Below are 23665 nucleotides of genomic sequence, written 5' to 3' on the forward strand. Positions count from 1 at the left end.
GTTAAGGGCTTGGACACACTGGAGGCATGAAACATGTTCACGATGTTGGGGGAGTCCAGAACCAGGGGCCACAGTTTAAGAATAAGGGGTAAGCCACTTAGAACGGAGACGAGGAAACACTTTTTCTCACAGAGAGTTGTGAGTGTGTGGAATTCTCTACCTCAGAGGGCGGTGGAGGCAGGTTCTCTGGATACTTTCAAGATAGGGCTCTTAAAGATAGCGGTCAGGGGATATGGGGAAAAGGCAGGAACGGGGTACTGATTGTGGATGATCAGTCATGATCACATTGAATGGCGGTGCTGGCTCAAAGGGCCGAATGGCCTACTCCTGCACCTATTGTCTATTGTCTATTAACGATACGAGTCAACCACAAGCGGGCACAACTTGTGGTTTCCAGCTTCAAGAAACTCCCACTACACATGTGGAACCGTCGCATTTCCAACAATTTGCATTATGTGGCTTGAGTTGAAGATACAAGGAACTGCAGATGTTGGTGTGCAAAAGTGCTGATGTAACTTAATGGGTAGGACAGCATCTCTGGAGGATAAGGATAGGTCATGTCTTATGAAGGATAGGTATCAACCTGAAATGTAATCTATCCATGTCTTCCAGAGGTGCTGCCATACCTGCTGAATTATTCCAGCACGTTTGTGTTGAGTTGATTGGACAGAACTATATAGTTAAGTGTTTCAATGAGATGTAAATACTCTGTAAATCCTAAATGTCTAAATATTCCATTATTCCCACCCTGTTGAGCTCAAACTGTAACTGGACAGGGAGAAGGCACTGGTCGGGATGGAGCACTCAACAAGAGCTTCGGGCAACATTTGTTGTATGTCTACAACAGTGGAGCTCTGCTTCTCCAGATACGTGGAATTGAATGAGATCTGCAACACCTTGTGACCATGTGCAGCCATGGATGCCCGTGTGGATTATTTTTTTTTTTAATATATTTTTTTATTAAAGGTAATCAATTACAATGCTTCAAACAACTTTATATCAAATTAATTCAATTTGCATTAAGTAAAACACTAGTAATACTTATCTACTATTTTTTTTAGAAATAATGATAGAGAAAGAATAGAACAGTTATAAATCATTAAGAGAGTGATTAAATAATAATTTGATTATATATAAGAAAGAAAAGAGAAACGAAAAAAGAAAAAAAAAAAAAAAAAAAATTGAGAAACCACAATATGTATTATTAATAACACTACTACAAGTGATAGTATCAATAAAGACATATATGTTAATTCCAATATAAAAATGAATTATTCTCACCAAATCCCGCAGGGTGCACGCCGAGCTGTGTTGCCAAGAACAGCTACTTCTCTAAATACTGTATATATGGAGACCATATCTGTTCAAAAGAATTATACTTGTCCAATAGGACAAATCTAATTCTTTCCAGATGTAACGTCTCCATCATCTCTGTTGCCCACATTTTGGTTGTGGGGGATAATGTTCCCTTCCAAAATTTCAATATGATTTTTTTCCCAATTATCAAACAGTAATCAAAGAAATTTCTTTGATTTACTGTAAGTGATAGATGTAAATCCGGAATTCCAAATATTATTAGCTTTGGGTTAGGGTCCAATTTAACTTTGACGACTTCAGAAATAACTTTAAAAATTTCTGTCCAGTAATAATTCAATTTAGGACATGTAACGAAACTATGTATTAAATTTGCCTCTGCTTTCTTGCACTTATCACAAATAGCGGAGAGATTCGGAAAAATACTATTTAATTTAGTTTTCGAATAATGTAACCTATATAATACTTTAAATTGTATCAGTATATGTCTGGCGTTTAATGAACACCGGTGTATTCGTTGTAGACTTTCTTCCCAGTTTTCTTTTGTTATAGCCAATCCCATTTCATTTTCCCATGCTTGACGATATATTTCCGTTATTGGATTCTCCTTATCCAAAATGATGTTATATATATAGGCTATTAATTTTTCTGTATTTGGATATAAATTAAACAGTTCGTCTAACAATCCTGCTTCTTTATTTTTATAATCTTGTGTATTGGATTTAATATAATCTCTAATTTGTAAATACCTAAACAAATGTTGTGGAGACAATCCATAAATATCTTGTAACTCCTGGAATAAAAGAAATTTTCCTTTTCTATAAAGGTGTTCTATCCTTGTAATTCCTAAATCATCCCATTGTTTAAACCCCCCATCTAATATAGCAGGTTTAAACGATGGATTATTCATAATTGGTAATCTAAATGAGAGATTATCCAAATGTAGAGTCTTAACTATTTGTTTCCAAATACGTCTATTATTATATATTATTAGGTTGTCTTTATAATATTTTTTTTGTACTTCCGTTGGTGCAAAAATTATCGAACCTACATTGAAAGGTAGACAGTCTTCCTTTTCTATATTTAACCATGTCGGTTCATGATCCATATTTACCCACCAGAAATTCATATTCTTAATCTGAACAGCCCAAAAATAATATAAAAAGTTTGGAAGTGCTAATCCTCCATTTATCTTAGCTTTGCATAGATGTTTTTTATTTATTCTGTGATTTTTATAATCCCAAATAAAACTATTGACAATATTATCAATTTTTAAAAAAAAAGTTTTCGGAAGAAAAAAAGGAATAGCCTGAAACAAATATAACAACTGTGGTAGAAATACCATCTTTATGGCACTTATTCTACCAATCATGGATATAGGAAGTGTTTTCCAATATAAAATATTTTTTCTAAGTTTATCTAATAGTTGAGGATAGTTGGATTTTATTAATGAGTTATGAGTTTTAGTTACGTTAATCCCTAAATATTTAAGTTTGTCTGTAACTACTTTTAATGGGTATTGTTGTAATGTATTTAGATTTATTCCTGTTATTGGCATAATCTCGCTTTTATCCCAATTAATCCTATACCCAGAAAATGCACCAAACTTAGTTATAATGTTTAGCAGGTTGGGAATACTAATTTCCTGGTTTTGTAATATAAATCAAAACATCATCTGCATATAAAGAAATTTTATTAATTGTTGTATCAGTATTATAGCCATATATTTCAGGTTCAGATCTAATTTTTTCTGCCAGTGGTTCTATCACCAATGCGAACAATAAGGGTGATAACGGACATCCCTGTCTGCATCCCCTAGAGAGTTTGAATTTGGCTGATAAAATTTGGTTAGTCAAAATTCTTGCCATAGGATTCGAGTATAAAATTCTTACCCATTTACAAAATCTATCCCCCAATTGAAACTTTTCCATTATATTAAATAAATACATCCATTCCACCTGATCAAACGCTTTTTCTGCATCTAGTGATATAACCGCTAGTTCCGTATCTCGTATTCTTTTTGAATATATAATATTAAACAAACGTCTGAGATTATGGGATGAGTAACGTTTTGGGATAAAACCTGTTTGATCATAATGTATTAATTTAGAGATCACTAAACTTAATCTCCTAGATAAGACCTTAGTTAATATTTTTTGGTCTGTATTTAAAAGGGCAATCGCTCTATATGATCCAGGATCTTCCAAATCCTTATCTACTTTAGGGATGAGTGTAATTGTGGATTCATTTAGAGATTCTGGTAATTTTCCTTGGTCATATGCATATCTATACATTATTTGTAATCTTGGAGAAATCAGATCTTGAAATTTTTTATAAAATTCTGCACTCAGGCCATCTGGGCCCGCTGCTTTTCCGTTCTTTAGCGAACTAATTGATTCTATAATGTCTTTTACTGTTATTTCAGCATTTAACAATTCTCTACCTTCCTGATCTAAGCTATTGATTTGACATTCTTGTAAAAATATTTCCATACTATCTGTTTGTCCTGTTAGTTTTGACGAATAAAGATTTTTATAATATTGTAAAAATCTATCATTAATATCTTTTGGAGTAATTAATATATTTCCATACTCAGATCTAATTCCGTGTATCATCTTCTCATCTTCTAATTTTCTAAGCTGTCGTGCTAGTAATTTTTGTGGCTTATCTCCAAATTCAAAATACACTTGCTTAGTTTGTTGAAAAAGTTTAATCACTTGATTAGAATATATTTTATTTAATCTATATTTTACTGATGCAATTTTATTACTTAACTCTTTGGAAGGCTGTTTTATATTTTCATTATCTAGACGTTTTATCTCATTTTCTAAATTTTGTTCTATTTTTCGATTTTCTTTATTGAGATGTGCTTGTGCGGATATTATTGCGCCACGCATGAATGCCTTAAATGTGTCCCAAAATAGTGATGGAGAAGTTTCAGGATTATCATTAGTTTCAAAAAATAATTTAATCTGATCCATCACATATTTACAACAGTCATTGTCCTTTAATATCTGAGGGTTAAATCTCCAGGTAGTAGTTTTATTAGATATATCTTTTAATTTTATCTTAAATGTTAATGGCGCATGATCCGAGATGATAATATTATGATATTTTGCATCATACGTAAAAGGAAGTAATTTAGAATCTATTAAAAAATAATCTATCCTCGAATAGGTTCCATGTACGGGCGAGAAAAAAGAATATTCTCGTCCGGATGGATTATCTAACCGCCAGATGTCTTTAATATTAGATGTATTGATAAAAGCATTTATGAATTTACTTGATTTCGAGGCAGCTTTCCTTTTTGCAGATGATCTATCTAGATAGTTATCTAAAGTACAATTTAAATCACCTCCAATTATTAAATTGTGTTGAGTGGATATAGGAATATTATTAAATATTTTCTTAAAAAATAATGGATTATCAAAATTAGGGGCATATATATTCATTAAAATTACCTTTTTTGAATATAATTCCCCTGTAATTATTACATATCTGCCTTCTTTATCCTCTATAATAGAACTTTGTATGAAAGGTATACCTTTGCGAATAATTATTGCAACTCCTCTAGATTTATGAATAAATGTAGAATGATACACCTTAGAAATCCATTTAGCTGTTAATCTATGTTGAGCATCTTTTTTAAGATGAGTCTCTTGAAGGAAAATGACATCTGTCTTCAATCTGTTCAACTGAGCTAACACCTTTCCCCTTTTAATTGGTTCATTAATTCCTTTTACATTCCAACTGCAGAAGGTTACTCCATCACCCCCAGTCTTCACCTTTATATCATGCATTTTACTATTAGGGTGGCTTTTTTTGGAGTAGCCTTCTTGACTCCCCCAGCTCCCCGTTGCACCCGGACATCAATCCAATGAGAATTTCTATCCACCTTAATCCGCATCTATGTCTTCTTAAACTAAATACACAATATCCTTCACATCTACATTCAAATAATATATAATATAAGATCAATAAAAAACAAAAACAATAAGAAATATCAATAATTTTAAAAAAGTAAAGGGTGTTAATAGGGTGCTCAGAAAAAAAAGAAACTACACTTGTATAGTGTGTAGTATGTGAAGGTGAAAGCCACACTAACGTGGCCATTAATCTAAAGACTTCCTTTTTTTAATAAAAAAAAAAGATGTTAATTATACCAGCTCCTATCTCAAATGCTATATATATTGGGGTGGGGTACTAACTTTATATACAGTACTTAGTAATTATTTCTATTATTCATATTACTATTTGCTAATTACTAATATCAATTGTATTTAATACTATAATATGTAATACTATTATCATGGAATAATTAAATATTTTCTAATAATTAATACAGAACTACAACTAAATGTCCATTATTCCACTTCCTTCTAAGTGAGTATTTCATAACCACAGGTCGATGATAAAAGTTCAGTCCTCTCCTTCTCCCTCGGGTTCTTCCTCCGCGTCTTCTCTCTCTTCATCTTCTGGCTTCTGCTGTATGCCTCGGGCGAATTTCAATGCTTCAGTATGCTTAACGAAACGATATTCCTTGTTATCATAAGTTACTCTCAGTGTTGCTGGGTACATCAAGCCATATCTCAGATCCTTAGTATTCTGTAAATTCCTCAGGATACCTTTTGTTTCTTTAAATAGTGATCTTTTCTTGGCCACTTCTGCTGGGATAGTCTCTAAAAATACTGATGTTGTCTCCCTCGTATTTCAGGTTTCTCTTTTTTATTATTATCTTCATCATTTCTTCGAAGACATGGTCAAAGGCCACTTTTACAATCATTTGTCTGGGCGATGAACCTATCCCAGGGCCCCGTCTTAGAGCCCTATGTGCACGGCTCAACAGGGGTTCATGATCCAAATTCAGAATATCCATTAAAAGTTTTGCAACAAATTTTCGAGGATCTTGACTCCCCTCACGACCTTCGCTGAGACCAACTATACGCAAATTTTTACGGCGTTGGCGTCCCTCCAGATCAATACATTTCTCGTTTGTTTTACGTAATAATTCTAAGAGGCTGTGGCGGCTCCCAAGGGTCGTGCCACCTTAGTGTCGAACCCCTCGGCACAGGAGTGGTTCAGTCCGGAGGCGGCCCTTAGCCGGAGGCTTTTAAGGCTGGGGTTTGGGTGCCATCTTTCTCTCGTTTGGTCTTCCCTACAACCGGGAGGATCAGAATAAAAAGTGTCTCTCTCTAAACACGACTCCGTGCTTTATTCCAAGACACACGCTACATTGGTGACCCCGACGCTCCATTGGCGTCATGATGGAGAGAAGAGAAAGCCCTACCTCCTCACAGGCCGGCCTGGCCCTGTCTCTGGACGCGGTCTCCGTTAAACTGCCCAAGTTCTGGACCACCCGGCCGCTCATCTGGTTCCAGCAGGCGGAGGCCCAGTTCAACCTGCGGGGCATCACGGTCGATGCCACCCGTTTCTACTACCTGGTGGGAGCCCTCGACCAGGATGCGGCTGAAGAGGTCACGGACTTCCTCGCAGACCCCCCGGACAATGATAAATACCTCGGCCTGAAAGAGCTCCTGCTCCAGATTTACGGACTGAGTAGGATGGAGCGTGCTGGTAGGCTCCTGCATATGGGGGGCCTAGGCGACCGGCGGCCATCTTCCCTCCTAAAGGAGATGGTGGCTCTACTAGACAGGCACACGCCGTGCCTGATGTTTGAGTATACATACCTGCATCTGCTGCCGGCCTACATTCGTCTGCAGCTCACCGACGTCTCGTTTGCCGACCTTCGGGCCCTCGGAAGGCGCGCCGACGCCCTGTGGATGGCGCGCCCTGATGACGTCAGCGCGCTGGGCGTCAGCAGAGATGGGGTCGCGCTGAGGTCGACGCGCCCTGATGACGTCAACGCGCTCGCCGTCAGCAGGTACGCTGATGATGTCACCCCAGCAGCTCCCGAATTCCCCCGGTGGGGCGGGGGAGATGTGGAAGGAGTGACAGCTCCAGCCCGACGGCCCGTACGATCGCCCCCAGCGGCAGTGAGGGGTACTGCACCTGCAGCCCAGCGCCAGCAAGCTGCAGGCACCACCAGCAGGAGCAGGCAAGCTCCAAGTGACTCCAACAGGAGACGTTGGTGCTACTACCATCAACGCTGGGGTGCTGCAGCACAACAATGCCGCCAGCCATGCACATTCCCGGGAAACGCCTGGGCCGGCTGCCAATAGTCCCCGCGGCGGCCGGCCAAATTCATCGCCTTTTTGCCTGGGATCGGCGCTCCGGGACCCGCTTCCTCGTGGATACAGGAGCGGAGCTCAGCGTCCTGCCCCCTTCACTGGCCGACATTCGTTCCGGTAAGCGGGGGCCCGTCCTCACCGCGGCGAACGGCAGCCCCATCCGCACATATGGACTGCGGATGGTTCCCATCGTGCTCGGCTCCTGCCATTTCTCATGGAGCTTCACCATTGCCGACGTCTCCCAACCATTGCTCGGGGCCGATTTCCTCCGGGCGCATTCCCTCATGGTGGACGTCGGACGTCAGCGTTTGATCAACGCCACTACGATGGAGCCGATCACGTTGCGTGTGGATCAACCGGTGGGACGGCCACTGGCGTCCGTGGACTCCCGATTTGCACGTATCTTGGCTGCGTTCCCGGACATTCTCACTCCGCAGTTTCAATCAGCAAACCCCAGCCACGGAGTGTTGCATTATATCCTGACTACCGGCCCACCACTCCATGCACGAGCACGGCGACTGCCACCAGATAAACTGCGTCTGGCACGGCGGGAATTCCGCACGATGGAGGCCTTGGGGATCGTCCGCCCTTCAAGCAGCCCTTGGGCGTCCCCACTCCACATGGTCCCCAAGTCAAGCGGGGGCTGGCGGCCATGTGGGGATTACCGACGGTTGAACGCGGCAACAACAGCGGATCGATACCCCGTACCCCACATCCAGGACTTCACGGCCCATTTGGCTGGGGCCACGATTTTTTCCAAAGTGGATTTGGTACGGGGTTATAATCAGATCCCAGTTCACCCGGATGACGTGCCGAAGACGGCGATCATCACGCCATTCGGGCTTTTCGAGTTTACTCGGATGCCGTTCGGCCTCAAAAACGCAGCACAGGCCTTTCAGCGCCTCATGGACGGGGTTTGTCGCGGCCTCGATTTCGTGTTCGTGTACCTGGACGACATCCTGGTGGCCAGCCGCTCGCAACAGGAACACTGTGCTCACCTTCGACAGCTCTGTCAGCGGCTCAGCGAGCATGGTTTGGCCATCAACCTGGACAAGTGCCGTTTTGGGGTGAATGAAATTGACTTCCTCGGCCACCGCGTGACTGCGCAAGGCGCGGTTCCCCTGCCTGACAGGGTCGACGCCATCCGCCGGTTTCCCCGCCCACGCACGGTGCGTGGCCTGCAGGAATTTGTCGGCATGGTGGCGTTTTATCATCGTTTCGTGCCATCCGCGGCCCACATCATGCGGCCCCTGTATCAACTTCTGGCGGGTGGGCAGCACAAGAGCGTTGAGTGGACCCACGAGGCGGAGGCAGCTTTTGACGGCGCGAAGGAGGCCCTTGCTCGGGCCGTACTGCTGGTACACCCGCGGGGAGATGCCCAGGACTGCTCTCACGGTGGACGCCTCGGAGTCGGCGGTTGGTGCTGTGCTGGAGCAGCTGACGGGCGGAGGTTGGCGGCCCCTGGCCTTCTTCAGTCGGCACCTCAACCGTGCGCAGACCAGGTACAGCGCGTTCGATCGTGAGCTCCTGGCTCTGTACCTGGCTGTGCGCCATTTTCGTTACTTCCTGGAGGGCCGCCCGTTCACCGCCTACACCGACCATAAGCCGCTCACTTTCGCCCTGCAGAAAGTTTCCGATCCCTGGTCCGCACGTCAGCAGCGGCAATTGGCCTATATATCGGAGTACACTACATCTATCTGCTACATCAAGGGGAAAGACAACCGGGTGGCCGACGCATTGTCCCGGCCCGCTATCAACGCCGTGTTCGAGGTGGCGCCCGGAATGGACTATTCTGCTCTGGCGGCGGCACAGCTCACGGACGATGAGGTGCCCGCCTACCGGACTGCCATCTCCGGCCTCCGCCTTGAGGATGTCCCTCTCGGTCCTGGGGGAGAAACAATCCTGTGCGATGTGTCGTCCGGTCAGCCGCGCCCCATCGTCCCTGCCACCTGGCGCCGGAGGGTGTTCGAGGTGATCCACGGACTGGCTCACCCATCAATCCGGGCGACAACGGCACTAGTGGCTGCTCGTTTCATGTGGCACGGTCTGCGCAAGCAGGTTGGCCATTGGGCTCGCACCTGCATTCCGTGCCAGACGGCAAAAATCCAGCGCCATGTCCGTGCGCCGCTCCAGGAGTTTGGTCTACCTCACCGGCGGTTCGACCATCTCCACATAGACATTGTAGGGCCTCTCCCGCCGTCCCGGGGCATCACCCACCTGCTTACAATGGTGGACCGCTTCACGCGGTGGCCGGAGGCCATTCCGTTGACCGATACCTCAACGGCTACGTGTGCTCGTGCGTTGTCCGCGCACTGGATTGCTCGCTTCGGGGTGCCGGCGCACATCTCCTCAGACCGGGGGCCACAGTTCACCTCCGAGCTGTGGTCAGCCATGGCTCACTTGCTGGGGGTGCGGCTACACCACACCACGGCTTACCACCCGCAAGCTAACGGTCTGGTGGAGAGATTCCACCGGCAGCTGAAGGCAGCGCTGAAGGCACGACTCTCCGGCCCGGACTGGATGGACGAGTTGCCGTGGGTCATGCTGGGCATCCGGACTGCTCCCAAAGAGGACTTGGGCTCATCATCGGCGGAGCTCGTTTACGGGTCGCCACTCACGGTGCCCGGGGAGTTCGTGCCGTCGGCGCCGGGGCAGCAGGGAACGCCCTCATCCACCCTACAGCGCCTTCGCGAGCAAGTTGGCAGGCTCGCACCCGTCCCGACGTCCCGCCATGGGACATTTCGCCCACACGTGCCATCAGCCCTCAGGGACTGCCCGTACGTCTTCCTGCGCCGTGATGCCCACCGGACTCCACTCCAGAGGCCGTACGAGGGTCCGTTCCGAGTGCTGGAACACGGGCAGTCGACTTTTGTCCTGGACATGGGGGGCCGGCCGGAGGCAGTGTCGATCGACCGGTTGAAGCCGGCACACCTGGACATTGACCAGCCGGTGCTGGTTGCCCAACCTCGGCCCCGAGGGCGCCCCCCTTCACGGCTCCCTCCGCCTGTCACTCCACCTGTCCTCCTGCCGGTCCCTCATCCTGTCCCTCCACCTATGCCTCCGCAAGCCCCACGAGCGGCTAACTTCCGCACACGGGCCGGCCGGGTCGTTCGCCCGCCGGTGCGTTTCGTGCCTCTGGTTCTGGGGGGGGGTCCTGTGGCGGCTCCCAAGGGTCGTGCCACCTTAGTGTCGAACCCCTCAGCACAGGAGTGGTTCAGTCCGGAGGCGGCCCTTAGCCGGAGGCTTTAAAGGCTGGGGTTTGGGTGCCATCTTTCTCTCGTTTGGTCTTCCCTACAACCGGGAGGATCAGAATAAAAAGTGTCTCTCTCTAAACACGACTCCGTGCTTTATTCCAAGACACACGCTACAAGGCGTTTGTTCTCGGCACTGAGTTTTTCGGTCTCCTTAGTATTCACTTCAGCAATCTTAGTTAGCTCTTTAATTGCTTCGCCTTGTTGGTCTAGCGAAATTATAGTAGGATCTATCTTGTCATCCAGCTTTCTTTCCATCCCAGCAGCTATATCCTTTACCTCCTCAATTTGAGTTTGTAACTCGGCATTAGCCTTTTCCTTCCACTCATCCATCATACTTTTTACCGTCGTTATAACTTGTTTTATTAAGTCTTCTTTATTTTTCTCGTGAGACACCAGCATATCCGCTTTTAAACTTTTATCTCCATACTCCTTCCTCTGCTCTTTATCTCCTCCATATACTCCTTCCTCTGCTTCTTTATCTCACCTAGAATGGTAGTTTTGAGTTCCTCCATTTCAGCTTTCCTCTGTGAGACATCTTCTTGAGAAGCAGAAGCTGCACCCGAGCTGAGGCCAGTTTCCCTTCTCGTAGATTTTTTTTCCAGTGGTGGGGGGAGGGGAGCGCTGGGTCATAATTTCTTCTTAAAATCGCGCGCCTGATGACGTCACGCACCTTTTAAACGCTACCGGAGCCGTTCTCAATCGATCTCCTGTGGTAAGTGCGTTTGTTTGACCCTTTTACCCCCGTTTTAAATTCAGATTTTTGCGGAGCTGTAATGGCGCGATTCCACTCACATCGTTGCGCCAACCGGAAGTGTGGATTATTTTGATCTTGGTTTTATTTGTCACCGTGCTGATACAAGAGGTATTCTGTGTTGTTGCTGGGCTGTGGAGCCACTCTGGTTACTGGAAGATTCACCTGTTCTATTGCATAATTTCCCATAACATAACATACATGTTGCTTGCTCAATTGCCACTGCATGAATAGGAGATGCTGAGGTGGATGCAGAGAGAATGAAGCATAACCGTGGGTTTAGTTTACAACTGAAACATCCTACCAACATCTAGAGAGCATTGCTGAGCCACTATCTACTTCATTGGAGACCTTCGGACTATCTTTGATTGGGCTCTACTGGACTTTATCTGACACTAAACATTTTTCACATTATTCCTATCATCATGTACGGCATCTGTACACTGTGGATGCCTCGATTGTAATCCTTTTCGCTGACTGGTTAATACGCAACAAAAGCTTTTCACTGTACCTATGTGACAATAAAATAAACTCAAAACTGAACGTTTGTCTCACTTCAAATTGTACTGTAAATTTGCAAAGTAAAATGGAGGTTTAAGAAGCAAATGTGATTGTGAGCTGCTAGTCACCTGTCAGAGTTTAGAAGTGTAGAAACAAGGCACTGCAGATGCCAGTCTACCAAGGAAGGACACAAAGTGGCTAGAGTCACTGAGCAGATCAGGCAGCATCCCTGGAGAACATGGATAGGTGGCGTTTCCGGTCGAGATCCTTCTTCACCTGTCAGAGTTGTTGAGAAAGAAAGATGTTCCCACAAATGAATGGTTGAGTTGGATATACCTTAGGGGGTTGGACAGGCTAGATGCAGGAAGATTGTTCCCGATGTTGGTAATGTCTTTTGGTCACTCATTTTTCACACAGAGAGTGGTGAGTCTCTGGAACTCTCTGCCACAGAAGGTAATTGAGGCCAGTTCATTGGCTATATTTAAGAGGGAGTTAGATGTGGCCCTTGTGGCTAAAGGGATCAGGGGGTATGGAGAGAAGGCAGGTACAGGATACTGAGTTGGATGATCAGCCATGATCATATTGAATGGCGGCGCAGGCTCGAAGGGCCGAATGGCCTACTCCTGCACCTATTTTCTATGTTTCTATATAGCTCTTAGGGCTAATGGAATCAAGGCATATGAGGAGAAAGCAGGAATGGCGTATTGATTCAGGATGATCAGCCATGATTATATTGAATGGTGGTGCTGGCTCGAAGGGCCGAATGGCCTGCCCCTGCACCTATTTTCTATGTTGCTCTGTTGAGGAACCAGGGAGATACTAAACATTTTGTGCAAAATATGAAAGTAGTGTGTAAGGAATAATTATTTTACACAAACAATGATGTTCAGTAACCTGCTGCATGCAGAAGTAGTGAAAACAGAACCAATCAGAGTCTCCAAAAGGGACTTTAAAGTCACTTGGGAAAAAATAATTTATAGATGTAGGTGGAACGACAATGTGACATATGAACTGTGCAATATATTTGCAAATTTTTTATGAATAAATTAATATTTAGTTCCCCTTTTGCTTTTAATGTGTGTATAACAGGTCTTGTGTTTTCCTTAATCTGACTTGTCAATGACATTTGAGGCCCTTCTAATTCCTGCTTGAGTTCTTTTCTGCTTGCGTTATATTCTTCAAAGGTTTTCTACTTTCTTCCTAAACCTTACATATGTTCTTTTTGACCAAATTTTAAACCTCTAAAGTCTTGCTTCCTCCTCATCCTTCCTCCTTACTGGAAAGTGGTGGTCCTGAATCTGACCAGATTGTCTTTAAACAACTCGCACCACATCCCTGTTCCTCTTCTCCAGCATCTGCATTGTGCTTGATCTTCATGCTGATCAGATGATCTGTGAACATTGGAGCAAATCTTGCAACTCTGTCTGAAGGCAAAGTTTAACATGACTCCGGTTTCCTCCCACACTCCAAAGACGTGCAGGTTTGCAGGTTAATTGGCTTGGTACAAATGTAAATTGTCCCTTGTGTGTGTAGGATAGTGTTAGTGCACGGGGATCACTGGTTGGCACGGACTGGGTGGGCCGAAGGGCCTGTTTCTATGCTCTCTGGGTGGGCCGAAGGGCCTGTTTCTATGCTCTATCTCTGAACTACTCCCAGCTGCTGTAAATCACCTGTCGCTGTGCTTGTGGACTACAGCAACATTGCAATCTGTCTGTCACGTTAATATTAATATCCTTCCTGCATTCACCTGGCCAAAAGATTCATCATCAGGTTAATGATCCCTTTGGAAACAGACTGCTGATTGTTCTCAGATTATAGAAACTTATCGATCGAAACGGATCTGATAGAAACATATAAAATTATAAAAGGACTGGACAAGCTAGATGCAGGAAAATTGTTCCCAATGTTGGGCGAGTCCAGAACCAGGGGCCACAGTCTTAGAATAAAGGGGAGGCCATTTAAGACTGAGGTGAGAAAAAACTTTTTCACCCAGAGAGTTGTGAATTTGTGGAATTCCCTGCCACAGAGGTCACTGGATGGATTTAAGAAAGAGTTAGATAGAGCTCCAGGGGCTGGTGGAATCAAGGGATATGGGGAGAAGGCAGGCACGGTTATTGATTGGGGACGATCAGCCATGATCACAATGAATGGCGCTGCTGGCTCAAAAGGCCGGATGGCCTCCTCCTGCACCTATTTTCTATGTTTTCTATTGATTAATGTTATTATGCAAGAGAACAAAACCATGAACGCTATCTGCATTTGGGCACTAGAAGACGGGGTTGCAAGGGTCTAAATCAAATTATTACAAATGCTAGAAATCTGAAATAAAAACAGAAAATGCCATAGACTAGGGTTCCCAACCTGGGGTAAATTTTGCCTACCCAGGGGGTAAATTTGTTGATTCTGTACATATTTTTTCTCATTGACTGACTGCGTTTGGTTCTGGTATACCGGTATCTATTCATCATTAGTTGTTCATAAATAAGTGAAATAACATTGTTATGTGCTATTAAAGTTGCCAGGGGTAAACGAGATGAAAAAGGTTGGGAACCCCTGCTGTAAAATATCTCCAGATTCACCAGTGGTGTGTGGAAAAGTACGTTTTCTATCATTACGCTATTGAGATGTATATTTTGGCAAATAATAAAATGTCTTGACAGCTTAAACACCCACTCCCTTTCAATAGGATATTGTCAATTTGCTGAGGTTGATTATGTCCAATTAATAGTTAACAATTATGCCATTCCTTGGCTTGCATCTGAGTATAATGTAATTCAAAACCCACGTATGGTTTGCAATTTTTTTTATGATAAATTTTGCTTCAGAAGCGTTTTCTTTTTGCATGTAAAAACCCCCTTCAGAACCCAGGGGCGATTTTAAAATTTTACAGCCAGATTTATCACTTCTGAAACTTTTTAGATACCAAAGGAATTAAGAAAAAACACCAATAATGCCTTACTGTTGATGAAATGCAGTGAGCAAACGGGATAATTCCCCATATATTCAATCTTGAAATCTGCACGGCTAAGCACTTTAGCTGTTGTTGTCCCTTCAGCTCTCGCTTCTCTCTACCATCATTTCTCCTCACTTTTGGAATCCTGAAGTAGGATAATTGTCTTTCACGCTTACCCAGATTTCCATAATATTTACAGCGCAAAAATTGACTATTTCGGCGTTTTGTAACAGGTCCGCGGCACTGGAAACAATGGTAAATGCTTACCTGCAGTTCATCACGTGTACTCCAGGTGGCGTTGCGTGGCAACAGTACGGGCACGGGCCGTATCCTCGACTGCGTGCAACCTCCCTATGGAGAAACAGTTCACATTTCAGGCTGTTGAAAAGTTTTTGAATTGTAACATCAGTAGTTTCAGTCTGCTAGAGGGGTCTCAACCCTAAACATCGCCTATCCATGTCCTCCAGAGATGCTGCCTGACCTGCTGAGTTACTCCAGCACTGTTATTTTTTTTCCTCCAGCACTTTATTTTATACTCAAGATTCCAGCATCTGCAGTTCCTTGTGTCCCTCTGCCTTCCCATTCATTATTTGATTTATTTTTTATTTTTTGCCCCTGATGTTTTCAGTTCATGTATGAAACCTGTCCCTTCATAAGATAGAAACAGCAATCTCGATTTGTACTGACGATTTGAGAATAAATACCAAGGGCAAGGGTGCTGCAGAATGAACTCATTCCACTAGGCAGTGTTGTTTAGCTACTTTGTGTTCTTATCTTCCTCCAGAAGGCTACTTTGTATTTGCAAATGTGGTCGTGTGCTTTCTCTTTACGCGGATTTGAAGAAGTTTTTTTTTTCCATTCGGAATTTCAATTTCCTTCCCTACAACAATGACTTAATGATCCGTGACTTATTAGAAAGCGTTACCTGGTTGGTTTCTTTCTGAATACGTTATGTTCCTTCCCTTTCACTGACGCATGCTGGTCTGGTTTCAACCATTTTCATGGACGGATCCCACTGTAAAGGTCAGTTCCGGAGCGCTAGATCCCCCCGAAATCCCCTCTATGTGGTGTAGTGTCAGGATTAAGGCACGTCCGCGAATACGCTGTCGGCTTTTTGCAAAAGGGATGCTCCTACAGAAGGAAAACGAGCTGCGAGATGCAACTGTGCGACCTGCCCTGATTTATCCAGAAGATAGACTTGCTCAGCGGATCAGGCAGCATCTCCGGAGGGAAGGAATATCTGACGTTTCTGGTCGAGACCCTTCTTCTGACTCCGATGTTGAATCCATGTCAAGTTACAGTTTGAGCTGAGCGGGAAGGGAATGATGAAATATTCACATTTTGATCTTGAGCGACAACTAAGCAATTTCATCCTCTGATGTTTAAACTCTGCCCCAGAAGTGGCTTGTTAACAACTCAGCCTCTGGTGATAATGAAAACAAAAACGTTATAACTAAATAGCTCGACAAATCGGGTGGATGAATAATTCTTTACCTTCCAGAGTCACCCTCCCTTAGTCTGATGAAGGGGCTCGACCCGAAAAGTCACCCATTCCTTTTCTCTAGAGATGCTGCCTGTCCCGCTGAGTTACTCCAGCATTTTGAGTCTATCTTTAAGATATCTGCGGTGTCAGCAGTGGTGATCTACCTGCGCTCTATTGCAAGTATTCAGTTTCATCTCTTGTCGGACGGATGAGAGGGTTGAACAATTTAAATCCTAAAGAGATAATGACTCGTCTTTAATTGGACTGGTGTACTTTGTGTGTGCGTGACATCCACCAGACTTGTTACAACGGGTAAGAGGCGTCGAAATTTGTGCAGTTTCGCGAGTTTCACTGTAAATCCAGAAATAGTTTTTTCCTTTAACAAAATAAATATCAACTTCGCCTTCTAAAAATTAAATAGTTAATCTTGTAGAAACAAAGAACCGCAGGTGCAGGTTAATGCTGGACCCAAGTGCTAGAGTACCTCGTGTAGGAAGGAACTGCAGATGCTGGTTTACACCGAAAATAGAGTCTGAAGAAGGGTCTGGACCCGAAACGTCACCCATTCCTTCCACCCAGAGATGCTGCCCGTCCCGCGGAGTTAGCTGGAGTTTGTGTATTCTCCGCTGCCAGGGAGACTCAGCAGGTCAGGCATGGATGGGTCGGCGACGTTTCGGATCGAACCCCTGCTTCAGACTCCCTTTCGGGACCAGACCCTTCTTCAGACTGCGTTTATATTAATTCATTTTGCTTAAAATTCATTTAAGTATCTAATTTGTGGCGATAAATTTATCACCACTTTGTGTAAAAAAAAAAGCCAAGCCATCGCACTTGCACGTTGAGTGTGATGTTGCTCTGCAAAAAAAAAAAAAAAGGCTTTAAACGCTGAAAAAAAATTATGATTATATTAATTACATTAGATTTAGAATGAGCCACTGAAAATCGAGATTTTTTTTGTGAAATAAATGTGAAAATTGACCGAGTTAATAGAAAGGCAGGTTTGAATTAGTTCTAAGAGCGATTATTTTCAATCTAAACACCAAACACAGGGACTATTTTTAAATATTACCTCGCCTGTATATGGAATGTTGCTCTCTGCACCAGGCTGGGAAGGTGTGGTCGATCGGTTTGTTGATGTAAATTTGGTCTGGGGATGAAAATGCAAATTTTGACAACTTGGTGTATCTCTCCAAACCTTTCCCTGTGGGAACAGCCCCCCAGGCCGACCATTCCTATCCACGTTCCTGACCAAGTGTATATTAAATGTTGTAGTTGTACCTGCCTCTACCACTTCATCTGGCAGCTCGTCTCACATACGCACCACCCGCTATGTGGAAAAAGTTGCCAACTCAAGTCCCTTTAAAAAAAAATCCCCTCTTGCCTTAAACCTATGTCCTATGGTTCTTCCCTACAGCCATCAGGCTATTAAATACAACAACAAATAAGCTCTGAACTACAACAGTATTATTATTATTATTGCACTATATTTGTTTATTTATTACGTGTGTATATATACACACTGAACTATTTTTCTCCTGCTATGTACAATGTTTACATATTCTGTTGTGCTGCAGGAAGCAAGAATTTCATTGTCCTATCTGGGAAATATGACAATAAAACACTCTTGACTCTAGTTTAGTTTATCTGGCCTTGCCTTCTAACTCAAACCCTCCAAACCTGGTAACATCCTTGTAAATCTTTTTTACACACTTTCCTGTTTAATGACATCCTTCCTGCAGCACGTTGACCAGAACTGTACACAGTTCAGTTCACATCATGACTGATCTACTACATTGATCATCAATCCCAAATCTATTCACTTCTTCATATTATCCCAAAATCTATTAATCTATCTTAAAAAAAGTCAGTGAAGGGCCAGTCCCACTTGGCCGTCATTTACGCCACGCAGATGACGCGCGAAGATTTTGTACATCCCAAAATCCAGGGGGGCCGCGCGCAACCGCGCGTCACTGCCTACGTCACCACGCACCATGCGCGCATCATGTGCGTGTCACCACGCGCGAGTGACATGTCGTATCGCATAAATGATGTCACGTAAATTACGCACCAAGTGACGGCCAAGTGGGACAGGCCCTTGACTAAACCCCTGTTAGTTCTATTTGTGGGAAAACATTTTTTATCAACGTCTTGAATGGCCAAATACTTATTGACTTTAGTTAGATAGGCACAAAATGCTGGAGCAACTCAGCGGGACCAACAACATTTCTGGAGAGAAGGAATGAGTGACGTTTCTGGTTGAGACCCTTCTTCAGTTTGAGAATCAGGGGAGGGAGTCGAGAGATATAAAAACGACAGATCTCTAAACTACACTAAACCAAGCCATCCTTGACAAAATGATTCACGTCAGTGGGTAAAGTGGAGGCCATTAAACCTCTTGTGTCATCTCAAAATTCTGTCCTCCTGACCGCAAACAACTGGTCCTTATTTAATATTCATTGAGATCCTGACCTAACAAGTGTCTCTCGTTCTTCTTGGAAGGTTTTAATTGGCACATCGTTTGCAGACTTGGGATGCATTCCTGGCCCTTGGTGTGAGAAACAAGCTTGTTGAATTCATTCCCATGTGGTTTTGTTCTTATCCTCTGAACATAAGAATCTGTAAGTATCCTGTGTGCCATTATGAACATGTTTATTAAGTAAGCTGTCAGCTCTGATATGCCTGCATATAATCCATATCCCTCCATTTACTACATATCCATGATTAGTTTAGTTTAGAGATACAGTGCGGAAACAGGCCCTTTGGCCCACTGAGTCCTCCCCGATCAGCAGTCACCCCATACACTACCACTATTCTACACACACAAGGGACAATTTACAATTTTTACCGAAGCCAATTAACTTACAAACCTGTGCGGCTTTGGAGTGTGGGAGGAAACCGCAGCACCCGGAGAAAACGCACACAGTCACGGGGAGAACTGGTGCTGCATGACAGCAGTTCTACTGCTGCACCATGTGCCTATCTAAAAGATCTTTAGGTGCCACTATTGTATCTGCCTCCACCATCACCCTCAAGAGCACATTCCTGGTGCCCACCATCCTCTGTGTGTAAAATAAAGCAAGTCCTGCACATCTCCTTTAAACGTCGCTCCTCTCACCCTAACAACATGTGGAATGAGCAATGCTCAGTACAATGCAATGCAGTGGCTTGTCGACAGTAACTTGCCTCTAGTAACTAGGCTACTTGTTTGCACGCAATCAGCTCCTGCCCCAATTGTTTCCCATTCTGTAAAGGTGCACAGTTTGTCATCTTGGTGGTGCAGGCAGGCACAGGTGACGGAACAGCCCCAGGCTAAATTTAAAATTAAAACCCATTGTTCTTGTGTTGAAAACCAACACCTGGTACACATTGTGTTCCCTATTTTCGTGTTGTCCATATCTGCTACCTCCTTGCCTGGGTTAAGCACATATTTTATGGCACGTAAGTAAAGATGGAATTCACAGTCAAGTTTGTCAGTTATCGCTTTGAGGCATTCTTCGAAATAGCATTTGGTTTCCTTCCTCAAATGTAAGAACAGAAAGGGAGAAATCTATCACAATTTCCTTATCATTCATTAGAATTTTGCCTTGAACATGCTCACATCTCTCTTTGCCATTATATATCTATATTACTAAAAGTCTGATCTTGACCACTTTCTGTTGTTTTGTATATTGATTTTAGAAAAAACGCTGCCACTTACCGCTGTGATTTTTGGCCATCTTACTCAGAGTCCCCCTCCGCTGTGCAGGACAAGAGGATTTTTCCCATTGATGAAAAATAAAAGTTATTCGTGTTTAAAAAATGTTGAGATTCTCTCTACTGTAGGCCACGCCCCTTCCGGAGGGACTATTAAACCCGGAAGTGTTGAGTGCCTCAGTCAGTCTCTGCAAGATGGGGAAGCGAGAGGGTCACGTCTCTCAGTCTGAGCTGTGAATAACGCTGAACACATGTCTACTAAGCTGTGAGTGGTTTTACTGACCTGTCAGTGCCCTCAATGTGGTTTGAAAATATAGTTTGGAAATGCTAAAGCTGTGTTGTCTTTGGTTTGGAAATGCTAAAGCTGTGTTGCCTTTAGTTTGGAAATGCTAAAGCTGTGTTGCCTAATTAAAGTTCCCTTGCCTAACTAAAGTTGCCTTGCCTAATTAAAGTTGTCTTGCCTAACTGAAGTTGCCTTGCCTAATTAAAGTTCCCTTGCCTAACTAAAGTTGCCTTGCCTAATTAAAGTTGTCTTGCCTAACTAAAGTTGCCTTCCCCAATTAAAGTAGCCTTGCCTTCTATATAATTAAAAGTCTATTCTTGACCACTTCAGCCCACAACGCCCATACTAGCGCTCCAGAAAGCCCCCCCCCCCCGCCCCCAGGCCACCAATATTGGAATTGGTGGAGAGGTGGAATATTGCATTGGGGGACCAGCCCTCCCGTGTGATGTCCCACTTAGTCTAGTATCTTAATATATTTTAAAAGGCTGGATTCTGCTGAGGATTCTGTGCTGGTGTGAAAGTTAAGTTTTACTTTTGCAATCTGTCCTCTTTGCAATATTCCACTTGCCTTTCCAATCGCTGATAACCTTTCAAAGTCTAGTACAAACTAGGTCCAGAAAAGGAAATTCCGACGTGTCCATGCACTGAAAAAGAAATGTGGAAAGCCATTGTTGTAAACCTTTTATTAATATGAATAATTTAAGTCTAACTTGGGCATAAAGTGGTGTGGAGCTGCTACCTCACCGCTCCAGTGACTCGGGTTCAACTCTTCTGGCAGTGCAGAGTTTGCACGTTCTCCGTGTGACTGCATGGATTTCGCCTGAGTACTCTGATTCATCCAACATCCGATAGACATGTGGGTTGGTAGATTAATTGGCCGGTATAAACTTCTGCTGGTGAGGTTAAGTAGTAGAATTGATGGGAAGAATAGATAACAGAGAAAGCTTGTGGGGGAACAAGGCGATGAGGGTTATGGGGAGAAGGCAGAAGAATGAGGTTGAGAGGGAAAGATAGATCAGCCATGATTGAATGGCGGAGTAGACTTCTGCTTCTATAAACCTATGAACGAGATTCATGAATGACAATAAAGTTTTGATTGATTGATTGAGGAAACTGGCTCTGACCCAATGGGTGCATGTGCAAAGCAAAAACCCTTAATACATACTGTTATCATTTGCTTTGCATGGACATAGAACAACATTTCATCAAATGAAGCTGTAACAGAGATGAACAGAATAAAATGTAATGGTAATCATCTGAACCTGAATACTGTAGGTCCAGGATTAGACAACTGACGTTTTTTTTTTTTTTTTTTGCAGATCGTAAGGAGGACAAATTAATAGATGAAGTTAAAATTGACATATGCCATCTCAGTCGTTCGTTGTACGATCATGAAACTGATCTCCCAGTGGAAGCAGATTATTTTTCTCTTCCAGTTCGGTATTATTTGTTGGCTAATATATTTAAAATATGATTCTAACGAAACCATCAATTTGCAGTTCTTCTACAAGGCAAATCCGGTCTCCAAGAGGATCCCTAACTTCACCTTGACTCCACCTTTGAAATGTGATGGTGAAGATCATTTTCTAGTTATACTGGTCGCGACGAGACCAAATGAAGGTGAAGCGCGGCGGGCGATCAGAGTTACATGGGGACAAAAACGGACGTGGCTGGGCAAAAATGTCCTGACTCTGTTTCTGATCGGAAAAGATGGTGAGCGCTGGAATCCCGGGAAGCAATCAATAGAAGAAGAGTATGTCCAGTATGGAGATATAATCAGACAGAATTTCATAGAATCTTATAATAACCTGACTCTGAAGACGATAATGGGATTTCAGTGGATTTCAGAATTTTGCCCCAATGCTGAATATGTGATGAAAGTTGATTCGGATGTATTTGTAAATGTGAAGTATTTAGTCCATTTCCTGCTAAAGACGAACAAGATTATTTCCAAGTTTTTCACGGGCTTGCCCTTCATCAACACTAAACCGCACCGAGGTTTCGTTGCAAAGGCGTACATTTCTACAACAGACTACCCTTTCAGTGTGTATCCTCCGTACTGCAGTGGACTTGGTTACGTCTTCTCTGGGGAGTTGAGTTTAAAGATTTATGAGATGATGGGCCACGTGAAGCCAGTTAAGTTTGAGGATGTCTTTGTTGGAATTTGTTTGAAGCTGTTAGGTGTGAAACTACATATACCGGATAAAGAATTGTTCTTCATACAAAAGCCAAAGTTTGACAAGTGTCTGTACAGCAGGTTAATTGCAGTACATGGCGTCTCTCCATGGCAGTTGACCAAATATTGGGAGGATCTCCGAGGCTTGGAGATCAGTTCCTGTTGAACGATGTGTCGAAATTGTTGCTTGCTCAATTGCCACTGCATGAATAGGAGATGCTGAGGAGGATGCAGAGAGAATGAAGCATAACCGTGGGTTTAGTTTACAACTGAAACATCCTACCAACATCTAGAGAGCATTGCTGAGCCACTATCTACTTCATTGGAGACCTTCGGACTATCTTTGATTGGGCTCTACTGGACTTTATCTGGCACTAAACATTTTTCACATTATTCCTATCATCATGTACGGCATCTGTACACTGTGGATGCCTCGATTGTAATCCTTTTCGCTGACTGGTTAATACGCAACAAAAGCTTTTCACTGTACCTATGTGACAATAAAATAAACTCAAAACTGAACGTTTGTCTCACTTCAAATTGTACTGTAAATTTGCAAAGTAAAATGGAGGTTTAAGAAGCAAATGTGATTGTGAGCTGCTAGTCACCTGTCAGAGTTTAGAAGTGTAGAAACAAGGCACTGCAGATGCCAGTCTACCAAGGAAGGACACAAAGTGGCTAGAGTCACTGAGCAGATCAGGCAGCATCCCTGGAGAACATGGATAGGTGGCGTTTCCGGTCGAGATCCTTCTTCACCTGTCAGAGTTGTTGAGAAAGAAAGATGTTCCCACAAATGAATGGTTGAGTTGGATATACCTTAGGGGGTTGGACAGGCTAGATGCAGGAAGATTGTTCCCGATGTTGGTAATGTATTTTGGTCACTCATTTTTCACACAGAGAGTGGTGAGTCTCTGGAACTCTCTGCCACTGAAGGTAGTTGAGGCCAGTTCATTGGCTATATTTAAGAGGGAGTTAGATGTGGCCCTTGGGGCTAAAGGGATCAGGGGGTATGGAGAGAAGGCAGGTACAGGATACTGAGTTGGATGATCAGCCATGATCATATTGAATG

At 43.7% G+C, this 23665-nt stretch overlaps 1 protein-coding gene across 1 annotated transcript; it reads left to right on the top strand.

The window, feature by feature from the left end:
- Positions 1 to 21811: 21811 nt before the first annotated feature.
- Positions 21812 to 22762, top strand: LOC116980120 (UDP-GalNAc:beta-1,3-N-acetylgalactosaminyltransferase 1-like). The gene has a single exon (XM_033032230.1). The coding sequence runs from the start codon at positions 21812 to 21814 to the stop codon at positions 22760 to 22762; it is 951 nt and encodes a 316-aa protein (XP_032888121.1).
- Positions 22763 to 23665: the final 903 nt, after the last annotated feature.

The sequence above is a fragment of the Amblyraja radiata genome, chromosome 13, assembly GCF_010909765.2.
Source record: "Amblyraja radiata isolate CabotCenter1 chromosome 13, sAmbRad1.1.pri, whole genome shotgun sequence".
NCBI lineage: Eukaryota > Metazoa > Chordata > Chondrichthyes > Rajiformes > Rajidae > Amblyraja > Amblyraja radiata.

Excerpts from the sequence above, each read along its gene's own strand:
- LOC116980120 (XM_033032230.1), top strand. The coding sequence starts at position 21,812 with ATGAAACTGATCTCCCAGTGGAAGCAGATTATTTTTCTCTTCCAGTTC.